This window comes from Procambarus clarkii, chromosome 93, assembly GCF_040958095.1.
Source record: "Procambarus clarkii isolate CNS0578487 chromosome 93, FALCON_Pclarkii_2.0, whole genome shotgun sequence".
NCBI classification, from domain to species: domain Eukaryota; kingdom Metazoa; phylum Arthropoda; class Malacostraca; order Decapoda; family Cambaridae; genus Procambarus; species Procambarus clarkii.
The window spans coordinates 1,648,071-1,663,070 of NC_091242.1; the positions used below are offsets into that span (position 1 = coordinate 1,648,071).

Here is a 15,000-nt window from a genome sequence, read left to right on the forward strand (position 1 = left end):
CGGAATGACACTGACCTCTCATTTTGTGACTCCGGTCTGACCTTTTGTAAGATCGGGTCTATCTTCGAATATTTTCATAATTCTGGGAGATTTCCTGTTTTGACTTATATGTTTTAAGTTTAGCTGAAGATGGTAGCTACTCTATTCACCCTCAAAGCTGTGGTAGGGCTGTGGCAGGGCTGTGGCAGGGCTCTGGTAGAGTAGTGGCAGGGCTGTGGTAGGGCTGTGGCATGGCTGTGGCAGGGCTGTGGTAGAGTAGTGGCAGGGCTGTGGCAGGGCTGTGGCAGAGTAGTGGCAGGGCTGTGGTAGGGCTGTGGCAGGGCTGTGGCAGGGCTATGGTAGAGTAGTGGCAGGGCTGTGGCAGAGCTGTGGCAGGGCTGTGGCAGAGCTGTGGCAGGGCTGTGGCAGAGCTGTGGCAGGGCTGTGGTAGAGTAGTGGCAGGGCTGTGGCAGGGCTGTGGCAGAGCTGTGGCAGGGCTGTGGCAGGGCTGTGGCAGGGCTGTGGCAGAGCTGTGGCAGGGCTGTGGCAGGGCTGTGGCAGAGCTGTGGCAGGGCTGTGGCAGGGCTGTGGCAGAGCTGTGGCAGGGCTGTGGCAGGGCTGTGGCAGGGCTGTGGCAGGGCTGTGGCAGAGCTGTGGCAGGGCTGTGGCAGGGCTGTGGCAGGGCTGTGGCAGGGCTGTGGCAGGGCTGTGGCAGAGCTGTGGCAGGGCTGTGGCAGAGCTGTGGCAGGGCTGTGGCAGGGCTGTGGCAGGGCTGTGGCAGGGCTGTGGCACAGCTGTGGCAGCACTTGTGTTATGCCTCTCAAAAATTGTAGTTCTATTTCCTAAGAAAAACTGTTCCACTGAAGTAGTTAACTCAGTCCGCTAAAGTGGTCTATTGCTCCCCCCTCCCCCCTTTTTTTGAGTAAAAAAGAATATTTTTGAGAGGCATTTGAGAGGCATAGATGAAGGGAAGTTTAGAAGTGGTCCCCATCCCTGCTACTTCTTACTACCCAAGCAAGAGGAAGGGGAGGAGGGGAAGTGAGCGTCGTAGGGAGTTTGGGGGTGATGGGGAAGAGGGAGGGGGGAAGGGGAGGAGGGGAAGTGAGCGTCGTAGGGAGTTTGGGGGTGATGGGGAAGAGGGAGGGGGGAAGGGGGGGGGGGAAGCGTCAAGGCCAGGCAGGTCAGACGTCAGGACAAAGGAGCCTGGGACGGGACGGGACTGGATGGGACGGGACAGAACTAAGACGACTGAGCTATGAGGGAAGGCTGAGAGGAAACTAAGAAACCTTTCTTTGGTGTATATACTATGGGGAAGGAGTTACCCGGCGTTGCCTGGGTCTCTTTCTCCCATGTCCATCTATTTACCTTCCATCTAAGCATCTAACCATCCACCCATCTATCATTCTAACCATTTATCCATCCATCTATCACCCCCCACCCACCCACACAAGGGGTAAAAAATATTGATTTTGAAAAGCAAAATATTCCTCCCTCCAATCCTCTGATGACATATTTTACAAAACACTAAAAGATTACAAAATTTTGACGCGTCTAACAAACATGATCCCCCCCTACCTTCTCCCTTATATCCCATCCCCCCCTTCACTGCCCTTCTCTCCCCTCCCCCTCCTTCTCAGGTAGATACATGTATATACATGAAAGATTCATACACTGAATACCTCATATATTCAACCTCCTGTTCTATCGACTCAATGCTATGAATACTTCGTTTTTTATCAACTTTCAGAACCTTTCTAATTTCATTTAAGATTTCTGAAGGGAGGGTGTAGATGGGTCAGGAGTGAGGGAGATGGACATCTCCATCCCTGACCTCCCTCACTCTCTCCTCCCTTCACCTTCACCCTAAACTAGGAAATCCTCCCTCCCCCTCTCTCTTCCCCCGCCCCCCCCCTTCCCTTCACGTATGCAAATCACACCATAATTACTTCCCTGTGTTCAAACATCCTCAAACCGAGTGCAATGGGTCGTAGCCAACACCTAACCTACCCGGCAGCGTGCAGGTCTCTCTCTGTCTGTCTCCCTCCTCTTCTCTCTTCCCTCTATTCTCTCTATCTCTCTCTCTCTACCAGTCTATTTTTTGTTCTCTCTCTCTCTCTCTCTCTCTCTCTCTCTCTCTCTCTCTCTCTCTCTCTCTCTCTCTCTCTCTCTCTCTCTCTCTCCCTCCCTCACGTTCTCTCAGATCATGCGATATCTGGACCCATCAGATACACGTAACCATAACGGTACTTTTACCATTGTTACTTTGAGGCAACGTTGCCAAAACGGTTTGGTTGCGTTTCTTAGTTGTTGTTTTTTATGAGGGCTCGGTGATGGGGGCTGCATACTTCCACGCTGGTCTCACGTAGGTGGAGTACAGCGATCTAAATACTTTCTTATTGACGTGATCCTATTTAGATCCTATTTATATGTCTCTCCGGAGTTTGGCTTCGTGTTACGTCCAGTTTCAAGTCTTTTTCTCTAGTTTTTACATGGACGTGGTTTCCCTTCATGGTGTACTGCACCTCAGTTCTCATGGCACCTGTTTCCATTTCCACCACCTTACACTTGCTTGTGTTGAACTCTAATAGTCATTTCTCAGACCAACTATGCAGTTTGTCTAACTCATCTTGGAGTTTTTTTTATTATTATTTTCTACCACAGACGTGGCCATACATTTACAATGCTAAACAACAGCATATATACATTTTCTTCTGTCCTCCGTGGACAGGGTGAGAGATGTGTTAAACACATAGTTCAAGGGTTTATTGAACACTCAACCACAGAAGGTGATTCGGTGCTTTTAAAATGCTAAGCTAACCTACATACGTAAATACATAGATACACAGATTTACCTCTGCCCTACATAAAGTGTTCGATGTGTCTTTTACATAGTGTCATTAATGATTGATTGATTTTGATTCATCTTGGAGTGCTATACAGTCTTACAGCAGTAAAATAGGTACCTGGAGCAGTAAAATAGGTACCTGGGTGTTAGTCAGCTGTCACGGGCTGCTTCCTGGGGGTGGAGGCCTGGTCGAGGACCGGGCCGCGGGGACACTAAAAAGCCCCGAAATCATCTCCAGATAACCTCAAGATAGTCTTCCTTTGCCTCAACTCTTCTCACAAACTTCCCATCATCGCCAAACACCGACACACAGAATTCCTCTCGTGTTGGCGTGTCCTTATACCCTGTTTCAGCACTTCGCAGCGAACTACATTAAGAATGCTAAAATTCCCAAACCGGTTGGTCAAAGGTGGAGAAGCCTTTGACCATCGTGGGAGGACAGGCCGGCACTCACACCTGGCGAACCACGGCCCTTCATGTGTGCTTCGACCCTAATAATTGACTTGAAGACCTTGTTCTATTGACTAACTTGAGGGCTGCCCAAAGTGGGTGGAGGTGGGGGGTCAGTTCAGTAGTGTGTTAGCCTGGACGAGGTTAGATTCCCAAAGGGGCTCCGAGTACTGTGCTTTCAGTGGGTCTGGCGTCCGAGGCTTCTAATAAAGTTGATTTCAGTGCATTAATGACTTCTTCGTTGAATCAAATTATTTTTACAATTGAAAAGGTTAAGGAGAGGACCCGAGGTCTCTTCCTGGAGTTTCACTTGCTGGAGATCTGCTAGAAAGGAGTCTTGTGAGCCTGCCAGAGTGCTGTCTTCCAGGAACTAGGGACCAGATTCACGAAAGCACTTACACCAGCACTTACGACCGTGTACATCTTTCCTCAATCTTTGACGGCTTTAGTTACATTTATTAAACAGTTTACAAGCATGAAAACTTCCCATTCAACTGTTGTTATTGTTATAAACAGCCTCCTGGTGCTTCGGAGCTCATTAACTGTTTAATAATTGTAAACAAAGCCGCCAAAGATTGAGAAAAGATGTACAGGTTCGTAAGTGCTTGCGTAAGTGCTTTCGTGAATCTGGCTCTAGGTGTTGAGCTCACTAATCACCCGTGTGCATGAACTGACGAACCACTATGCACAAGAGGAAGGGTGCAAAGGGGTCTTCCTGCTGAGTTCCCGCTGCGGACTTGCCTCAGGTCGCTAAGAAGAGTGCTGAGCATTTGCTGTAACCGTTCTCTTAGTACTCCAATACTGACTGGCTCTGTAGTCTGGTTCGCTGCTCCTCCCATGTAGTAGTCCAGATACACAGCTACAGTGACCGGATGTAGAGTCACTGTATTCACTGTACAGTAGCTTGTGGTGCCATTAAAGCTTGGACTATCATCGCAACCCAGATGTGTCTACAGGTAATATTAAATCCTACTTACACTGTAAGTCTAACATTTAACTCTTCTTAAACGTGGAAGAATTACAGTGGCTGCTATCACAACCCCATCATTAGAAACGTCAATGCAGGTTAAATGTGACTTCATATTTGCCTCCACTGGAGAATTACAATTGTTCTATCATTGGCACCCACAAATTCTGTCGCAAAGATGCCATTGGAATATCAGCATTCTTCCTGTGCTTCACTTCTCACCTTTCTTACCCACTAATCCCCACCTGACCAGGAGTTATTGACGGCCGACAACAGCCTCGAGCTAGTCCATCAGGGTAACAAAAAAATCAACCGCGATCTTCTCATGTTTCTTATAGTTTGGATAAGGAGAAGGCGGTTCCCCACAACCACTGGCACGCCTTGAGGTATGACAAGATCCGCCCCTGACATGCTGCTACGTCTTGGAAATGAGATTAAATTAATATCTTATCTAAAAGAGGTTGCCTGAGACATCCTTATACAGTGTAAAGTCTTCAGACTCTCCCTTTTGAGATTTGGTTTCTACAAATAAGGGTGGTCTTGCAATCTGTACTTCTGTACTCATCTGTACTTCTGTACTCATCTGTACTCGTCTGTACTCGTCAGTACTCCTGGAGCTAAGACAACAGTGGCGTCCTCTGGAACGTCTTACACCACCTATTCATTAACAAAGGCTGATTCTCATTCCATGTTGCCGCCAAACCCCCTATTTTATATTAATGACAAATGCTTTACACACGATTGACAACTCATGACGTTCGAACACTGCTTGAAGTACTTCCCTGACGACCTCTGTTCGAACACTGCTCTGTAAATGATTCAACCACGTACTACAAATACAAACAATTACTTGCAAAACCTAAGCACCTAACCTAACTCAAGCCTAAATAAGCACGGTATGCTACTAGATAATAATAGTATTTTAGATTTGATAAAATCCTTATTTTCAATTATCAGCATGTTGAAATTGATGACTTCGGCTTTGGGGTCGGACGCTGGATGGAATGCAAATAGCCTGAGCACCTCTTGCCCCTCAAATTCACGTGACCTCGGGTCATGCTCCAATTTTTGGGCCGATACAAGTACTGACCAATCAAATAGGTCACACACAGCCCAAATCCAGAGCCAGACTTCGCCTCGGATGGCGCGAAACTCGACTCAAATGGCGCGAAATCCGCCTCCGATGGCGCGAAAATCTTTATGGAATCGACGACACCACCAGAACCCATATTTGAATTATGGCTAGGCTAGCCTATCTCACACGAAATTTCACAGATAGAAAATGGTCAGTGTATCTTACCGAACTCCAACGTTAGCTAAAAATTACTTTAGGACGTCCGACGTTGCCTGCGAGGAGTGGGTAAAATTCTTGAAGCTGGGAAAGGAGTTTTAGGCGAAGCTGTAGCTCAGTTTACACAGCACTAAGAGTCTACGCAGTAATAACAGTTTACACAACACTAAGAGTTATCATCTCTGGTGAGGAAGGTGGAGGCTCTTGTGAGAGTCGAGGACGGTCGTATCTTAAAGCCTGGCGCCCTGTGACCTCGGAGAGTGATAAGGTGCTCTCTGCAGCTCCTTGAACTCTTAACAATGACAACACCTGGTGGAGGGAGGGGAAGGGAGAGAGAGAGAGAGAGAGAGAGAGAGAGAGAGAGAGAGGAGAGAGAGAGAGAGAGAGAGAGAGAGAGAGAGAGAGAGAGAGAGAGAGAGAGAGAGAGAGAGAGAGAGAGAGAGAGTGAGTAAGTGAGTGAGTGAGTGTGTGTGTGTGTGTGTGTGTGTGTGTGTGTGTGTGTGTGTGTGTGTGTGTGTGTGTGTGTGTGTGTGTGTGTGTGTGTGTGAGTGTGTAAGTGTGTGTGTGCGCGCGCGTGTGTGTGTGGGGGGACACTTATCAGCCTGCACCTGGGCTGACCTTCACCTCACCCCATTATCAAGGCCTTTCCGGGCTACAATACAGGACTCAACATATGTTAGTTACGCCAGCGTACGCCTCGTTACTTCATATACGCAACCTACCTAACCCAATATACGCCATGTAATTTAACATACGCAACATATGTCACTGAATATATGCCATGATACAGCATATTTCACATTCCAAGATATACGTTACGTTACAGCGTATAAAACTACGTATATTATTGGAGTATTCGTACCCGTTACTTAAATATTACGAACGCATTTCGTACACGTAGACAGTCGTGTTAGGCCAGGGTAAACCTGTGACCTGGGGCCAAATTCACGAAGCAGTTACGCAGGCACTTACGAACGTGTACATCTTTCCTCAATCTTTGACGGCTTTGGTTACATTTATTAAACGATTTATAAGCATGAAAACGTCCCATTCAACTGTTGTTATTGTTATAAACAGCCTCCTGGTGCTTCGGAGCTCATTAACTGTTTAATTTTTGTAAACAAAGCCGCCAAAAATTGAGAAAAGATGTACAGGTTCGTAAGTGCTTGCGTAACTGTTTCGTGAATCTGGCCCCTGGGTAAACTAGTGACCAGAGCGAGTTCCAATCCTAGTATCGTATTGGTAGAGAACAAATCCACAAGGGCCGTGACGAGGATTCGAACCTACGTCCGGAAGCATCCCAGATGCTGCCTTAATCGACTGATCCACGACATGGTTAAAAGAGTTGAAACCGAAGTTCTACTGAACTTACTTACTTACACAGGGCCCGTGTGGATTTGTTCATTTGATGCATCACGTTATTGTGATTTCTGTGTGTAAATCACCTAATTGCGCTTGCGGGGGTTGAGCTTTGACTCTTTGGTCCCGCCTCTCAACTGGTGTACAGATTCCTGAGCCTACTGGGCTCTATCATATCTACATTTGAAACTGTGTATGGAGTCAGCCTCCACCACATCACTTCCTAGTGCCATTCCATTTATTAACTACTCTGAACCACTGAATTCCATTTATTAACTACTCTGAACCACTAAATTCCATTTATTAACTACTCTGAATCACTAAATTCCATTTATTAACTACTCTGAACCACTAAATTCCATTTAATAACTACTCTGAATCACTAAATTCCATTTATTAACTACTCTGAATCACTAAATTCCATTTATTAACTACTCTGAACCACTAAATTCCATTTATTAACTACTCTGAACCACTAAATTCCATTTATTAACTACTCTGAATCACTAAATTCCATTTATTAACTACTCTGAACCACTGAATTCCATTTATTAACTACTCTGAACCACTGAATTCCATTTATTAACTACTCTGAATCACTGAATTCCATTTATTAACTACTTTGTGTAATCGTATTGGTATTTATGATAGCTAATGGCTCTCCACTGGACCTGTTATCTACCTTCACTGTCAACACAACAAAGGCATCCTACTGTCTTTATTCAAATTTTCTCGGCCTAATTTGTTTTTCCATTGTCTATCTAGTTTTTGACGTGAGCCCTTACCTGGATCTTACCTGAAGGGCGTTATGGGTGTTGTTCTACGCCTAAGAGAGCTTGGTCCAACAGGCTGTTGCTTGGAACAGTAACCTCAGGCCCATATATTACTTATAAGGCCGGTTGGTCCGGCACTGATTCTTATGTGAAAGGTTCATTTTTCATCCGGATAAAATATTTCTTATACTTGCTGGTGATGTGTTGATGATATGTTGATGATATCACGTGTGTGGTGAAGGATGGTGGGGACACAGAGGTACTGAAGAGTACCTCTGTGAGCTCGAGTACCACCTGCCGGAGCTCGAGGTACTCTTGCAGGATCCACAGGTACTCATACAGGTGGAGTGGAGGTCACAGCAGTATTGATACTGAAGATGTAGCGTTTATATTATTAAAAATGTTTCTAATTACCCTTAGGAGTGTCCAGTTTGGATTGGTATATGAGCCAGTGTGTACAGCACAGGACGTCGCGTTAGATTACCGCAACACCGAGGTCGTTGGCGCCACAACACCGAGGTCACTGGCGCCACAACACCGAGGTCACTGGCGCCACAACACCGAGGTCGCTGGCGCCACAACAACGAGGTCGCTGGCGCCACAACACCGAGGTCGCTGGCGCCACAACACCGAGGTCGCTGGCGCCACAACAACGAGGTCGCTGGCGCCACAACAACGAGGTCGCTGGCGCCACAACACCGAGGTCGCTGGCGCCACAACACCGAGGTCGCTGGCGCCACAACACCGAGGTCGCTGGCGCCACAACACCGAGGTCGCTGGCGCCACAACACCGAGGTCGCTGGCGCCACAACAACGAGGTCGCTGGCGCCACAACACCGAGGTCGCTGGCGCCACAACAACGAGGTCGCTGGCGCCACAACACCGAGGTCGCTGGCGCCACAACACCGAGGTCGCTGGCGCCACAACACCGAGGTCGCTGGCGCCACAAGAACGAGGTCGTTGGCGCCACAACACCGAAGTCGCTGGCGCCACAACAACGAGGTCGCTGGCGCCACAACACCGAGGTCACTGGCGCCACAAGAACGAGGTCGCTGGCGCCACAACACCGAGGTCGCTGGCGCCACAACAACGAGGTCGCTGGCGCCACAACACCGAGGTCGCTGGCGCCACAACAACGAGGTCGCTGGCGCCACAACACCGAGGTCACTGGCGCCACAAGAACGAGGTCGCTGGCGCCACAACACCGAGGTCACTGGCGCCACAAGAACGAGGTCGCTGGCGCCACTACACCGAGGTCACTGGCGCCACAAGAACGAGGTCGCTGGCGCCACAACACCGAGGTCACTGGCGCCACAAGAACGAGGTCGCTGGCGCCACAACACCGAGGTCGCTGGCGCCACAACAACGAGGTCGCTGGCGCCACAACACCGAGGTCACTGGCGCCACAAGAACGAGGTCGCTGGCGCCACAACACCGAGGTCGCTGGCGCCACAACAACGAGGTCGCTGGCGCCACTACACCGAGGTCGTTGGCGCCACAAGAACGAGGTCGTTGGCGCCACAACACCGAGGTCGTTGGCGCCACAAGAACGAGGTCGTTGGCGCCACAACACCGAGGTCGTTGGCGCCACAAGAACGAGGTCGTTGGCGCCACAACACCGAGGTCGTTGGCGCCACAAGAACGAGGTCGTTGGCGCCACAACACCGAGGTCGTTGGCGCCAAAAGAACGAGGTCGTTGGCGCCACAAGAACGAGGTCGTTGGCGCCACAAGAACGAGGTCGTTGGCGCCACAAGAACGAGGTCGCTGGCGCCACAACACCGAGGTCGCTGGCGCCACAAGAACGAGGTCGTTGGCGCCACAACACCGAGGTCGTTGGCGCCACAAGAACGAGGTCGTTGGCGCCACAACACCGAGGTCGTTGGCGCCAAAAGAACGAGGTCGTTGGCGCCAAAAGAACGAGGTCGTTGGCGCCACAAGAACGAGGTCGTTGGCGCCACAACACCGAGGTCGTTGGCGCCACAAGAACGAGGTCGCTGGCGCCACAACACCGAGGTCGCTGGCCCCACAAGAACGAGGTCGTTGGCGTCACAACACCGAGGTCGCTGGCGCCACAAGAACGAGGTCGTTGGCGCCACAAGAACGAGGTCGTTGGCGCCACAAGAACGAGGTCGTTGGCGCCACAACACCGAGGTCACTGGCGCCACAACACCGAGGTCGCTGGCGCCACAAGAACGAGGTCGCTGGCGCCACAACACCGAGGTCGTTGGCGCCACAACACCGAGGTCGTTGGCGCCACAACACCGAGGTCGCTGGCGCCACAACACCGAGGTCGCTGGCGCCACAACACCGAGGTCGCTGGCGCCACAACAACGAGGTCGTTGGCGCCACAACACCGAGGTCGTTGGCGCCACAAAAACGAGGTCGTTGGCGCCACAAGAACGAGGTCGTTGGCGCCACAACACCGAGGTCGCTGGCGCCACAAGAACGAGGTCGCTGGCGCCACAACACCGAGGTCGCTGGCGCCACAACACCGAGGTCGTTGGCGCCACAAGAACGAGGTCGCTGGCGCCACAACACCGAGGTCGCTGGCGCCACAACACCGAGGTCGCTGGCGCCACAACACCGAGGTCCCCGGCGCCACAACACCGAGGTCGCTGGCGCCACAACACCGAGGTCCCCGGCGCCACAACACCGAGGTCCCCGGCGCCACAACACCGAGGTCCCCGGCGCCACAACACCGAGGTCGCTGGCGCCACAACACCGAGGTCGCTGGCGCCACAACACCGAGGTCCCCGGCGCCACAACACCGAGGTCCCCGGCGCCACAACACCGAGGTCCCCGGCGCCACAACACCGAGGTCGCTGGCGCCACAACACCGAGGTCGCTGGCGCCACAACACCGAGGTCCCCGGCGCCACAACACCGAGGTCCCCGGCGCCACAACACCGAGGTCGCTGGCGCCACAACACCGAGGTCCCCGGCGCCACAACACCGAGGTCCCCGGCGCCACAACACCGAGGTCGCTGGCGCCACAACACCGAGGTCCCCGGCGCCACAACACCGAGGTCCCCGGCGCCACAACACCGAGGTCCCCGGCGCCACATCACCGAGGTCGCTGGCGCCACAACACCGAGGTCGCTGGCGCCACAACACCGAAGTCCCCGGCGCCACAACACCGAGGTCCCCGGCGCCACAACACCGAGGTCCCCGGCGCCACAACACCGAGGTCGCTGGCGCCACATCACCGAGGTCGCTGGCGCCACAACACCGAGGTCGCTGGCGCCACAACACCGAAGTCCCTGGCGCCACAACACCGAGGTCCCCGGCGCCACAACACCGAGGTCGCTGGCGCCACAACACCGAGGTCGCTGGCGCCACATCACCGAGGTCCCCGGCGCCACAACACCGAGGTCCCCGGCGCCACAACACCGAGGTCGCTGGCGCCACAACACCGAGGTCGCTGGCGCCACATCACCGAGGTCGCTGGCGCCACAACACCGAGGTCGCTGGCGCCACATCACCGAGGTCGCTGGCGCCACAACACCGAGGTCGCTGGCGCCACAACACCGAGGTCGCTGGCGCCACAACACCGAGGTCGCTGGCGCCACATCACCGAGGTCGCTGGCGCCACAACACCGAGGTCGCTGGCGCCACATCACCGAGGTCGCTGGCGCCACAACACCGAGGTCGCTGGCGCCACATCACCGAGGTCGCTGGCGCCACAACACCGAGGTCGCTGGCGCCACAACACCGAGGTCGCTGGCGCCACATCACCGAGGTCGCTGGCGCCACAACACCGAGGTCGCTGGCGCCACAACACCGAGGTCGCTGGCGCCACATCACCGAGGTCGCTGGCGCCACAACACCGAGGTCGCTGGCGCCACATCACCGAGGTCGCTGGCGCCACAACACCGAGGTCGCTGGCGCCACATCACCGAGGTCGCTGGCGCCACAACACCGAGGTCGCTGGCGCCACATCACCGAGGTCGCTGGCGCCACAACACCGAGGTCGCTGGCGCCACATCACCGAGGTCGCTGGCGCCACAACACCGAGGTCGCTGGCGCCACAACACCGAGGTCGCTGGCGCCACATCACCGAGGTCCCCGGCGCCACAACACCGAGGTCGCTGGCGCCACAACACCGAGGTCGCTGGCGCCACATCACCGAGGTCGCTGGCGCCACAACACCGAGGTCGCTGGCGCCACAACACCGAGGTCGCTGGCGCCACATCACCGAGGTCGCTGGCGCCACAACACCGAGGTCGCTGGCGCCACATCACCGAGGTCCCCGGCGCCACATCACCGAGGTCGCTGGCGCCACAACACCGAGGTCCCCGGCGCCACAACACCGAGGTCGCTGGCGCCACAACACCGAGGTCGCTGGCGCCACATCACCGAGGTCCCCGGCGCCACAACACCGAGGTCGCTGGCGCCACAACACCGAGGTCCCCGGCGCCACAACACCGAGGTCCCCGGCGCCACAACACCGAGGTCGCTGGCGCCACAACACCGAGGTCCCCGGCGCCACAACACCGAGGTCCCCGGCGCCACAACACCGAGGTCCCCGGCGCCACAACACCGAGGTCGCTGGCGCCACAACACCGAGGTCCCCGGCGCCACAACACCGAGGTCGCTGGCGCCACATCACCGAGGTCCCCGGCGCCACAACACCGAGGTCGCTGGCGCCACAACACCGAGGTCCCCGGCGCCACAACACCGAGGTCCCCGGCGCCACAACACCGAGGTCGCTGGCGCCACAACACCGAGGTCCCCGGCGCCACAACACCGAGGTCCCCGGCGCCACATCACCGAGGTCGCTGGCGCCACATCACCGAGGTCGCTGGCGCCACAACACCGAGGTCGCTGGCGCCACAACACCGAGGTCGCTGGCGCCACAACACCGAGGTCCCCGGCGCCACATCACCGAGGTCGCTGGCGCCACAACACCGAGGTCGCTGGCGCCACAACACCGAGGTCCCCGGCGCCACAACACCGAGGTCCCCGGCGCCACAACACCGAGGTCCCCGGCGCCACAACACCGAGGTCCCCGGCGCCACAACACCGAGGTCCCCGGCGCCACAACACCGAGGTCCCCGGCGCCACAACACCGAGGTCCCCGGCGCCACAACACCGAGGTCCCCGGCGCCACAACACCGAGGTCCCCGGCGCCACAACAAACAATATTCATCTCCCATCTGGGTTAGAGCCACAAATTTCGCCCTGAGTCAACCCGAGGTGTCGACAAGACCCATCTAGAGAAGATTGGGACATTCTTGTCAGGTGTTTAGCCTTTAGTGTAGAAAGGGAATTTAACATCTGCGTGCGCTCTAAGCTGTCATGGAGAGATTGGTGGGGAGGAAGTCTCTCCCCACCATGTAACTGGTGAGTTCGAAGAGGAACGGGAACATGGAAGTATTTAACATGTTAGCATGTTTACATGTATTTAACATGTTAAATGTTCTCTTCATTTCTAGATTTAAATAAAAAAACCCAGATATATACTGTGTCGTTAAATCCTCACACTATAACTCGCTATATAAAGAAATGCAAAATTTAACCAATGCATTTAGAGGCAGCTGTCCCAACCACTTGGGCTGGACGGTAGAGCAACGGTCTCACTTCATGCAGGTCGGCGTTCGATCCCCGACCGTCCAGAAGTGGTTGGACACCATTCCTTTCCCCCCGTCCCATCCCAAATCCTTATCCCGATCCCTTCCAAGAGCTATATAGTCGTAATGGCTTGGCGCTTTCCCTTCACCAATTACCTTAGAGGTATGGGGTTGGGGAAGTGTGTTTCATAAAGAATGATCTACCGTCAGAAACGTTTAGGCAGTTATCCCTCACTAAGAGAAATTGATATTGAAATAAGTTTATTGAGGTAAAATACACACAAAGGGATGAGGTAGCTCAAGCTATTCTCACCCCGTTCAGTACATCGTGTTAATACATACATAGACACACACCACAAGCAATAAACATATTACCAAAAACTAAGAGAAGGTAGTGTATGCAGCAAGTGGGTGTAACCTTCCCACGCCGCCCACTGGATGGGCGTGAGGGCGCATGATAGGCAAATTAAGATGGTAATTAGCTTGTCTAACAAACTCTCACTTTGTGTCACGGCCTCTTGAGGTCACGGTGATGTTATCTTGAGGTTATCTTGAGATGATTTCGGGGCTTTTTAGTGTCCCCGCGGCCCGGTCCTCGACCAGGCCTCCACCCCCAGGAAGCAGCCCGTGACAGCTGACTAACACCCAGGTACCTATTTTACTGCTAGGTGACAGGGGCATAGGGTGAAAGAAACTCTGCCCATTGTTTCTCGCCGGCGCCTGGGATCGAACCCGGGACCACAGGATCACAAGTCCAGCGTGCTGTCCGCTCGGCTGACCGGCTCCCTTAGTTAGTTAAACTAAGAAAATAATCTTGATTGATTTATATAAAGAAATTAATTAGCCAATCAACGCTGTAACTTGAGTTAAACAATTTTTTAGGGGGAAAGGGGGCCAGTTCCTGAGCCTATTATGTGCTGCTGTAAACTTGTCCTCTAGTACTCACAGACTGGGTGTACTGGGGAGATTATCTTGAGGTGATTTCGGGGCTTAGCGTCCCCACGGCCCGGTCCTCGATCAGGCCTCCTTTATGTTATACACCCCCCAGGACGCAGCCCGTAGCAGCTGTCTAACTCCCAGGTACCTAATTACTGCTAGGTAACAGGGACATCAGGGTGAAAGAAACTCTGCCCATTTGTTTCCGTCTCCACCAGGGATCGAACCTCAGGATTACGAATACGAAACGCTGTCCACTCAGCTGTCAGGGCCCTTAGCAACTGAAAAAAGTAAATGTTCAGACATTTATCAAATCACAACCCAAGCTCTCTGAATCCCTCCCCCCAACCCCCCTGGACTGCCTTGAGATTGTTCCAGGGATCAATGTCCCTGCAGTCCGGTCTCTGACCAGGTCTCCTAGTAGGTGTTCTAGTCAACCAGGCTGTTAGACGCCGTAGCTCGCAGTCGAACGCATGAATCACAGCCTGGTTGCTCAGGTAACCTTTGGAGGTATTTATCAAGTTTTCGTTTGAGAGCCGTGAGAAGTCGGCCATTTAGTATAGCCTCCGGTTCAGTGACACGTGATTGCCTTTTTAAATCAAAGCTAACAAGCTAGTTCACGGCCCATAACTAGTTAATTCAAATATCTTAAAACTTAAAACATATTATTGCCAAACGTTTGCATTATATTTATTCCCAATATAGGACAAGCCTAGAGGGGGATTGACCAGTCTGATGTCGTTCAAACTACAGTACAAAGTTAGCATTTAGACCTGTACAAGGCAGTAGCACTGTCTTTACCATCGCTAACATAGAACTCGGCGAAATTC

The 15,000-nt window shown here is 53.1% G+C and overlaps 1 protein-coding gene across 1 annotated transcript; it reads left to right on the forward strand.

The window, feature by feature from the left end:
• Positions 1–2,309: 2,309 nt before the first annotated feature.
• LOC138359790 (uncharacterized) lies at positions 2,310–12,849 on the forward strand. Its single transcript, XM_069319492.1, has 2 exons — positions 2,310–2,341; positions 8,085–12,849. The coding sequence occupies exons 1-2, from the start codon at positions 2,310–2,312 to the stop codon at positions 12,847–12,849; spliced, it is 4,797 nt and encodes a 1,598-aa protein (XP_069175593.1).
• Positions 12,850–15,000: the final 2,151 nt, after the last annotated feature.

Excerpts from the sequence above, each read along its gene's own strand:
- LOC138359790 (XM_069319492.1), top strand. The coding sequence starts at position 2,310 with ATGGGGGCTGCATACTTCCACGCTGGTCTCAC. Across the intron at positions 2,342-8,084 it reads TACTTCCACGCTGGTCTCAC|GAGTGTCCAGTTTGGATTGG; the intron begins GTAGGTGGAGTA and ends AATTACCCTTAG.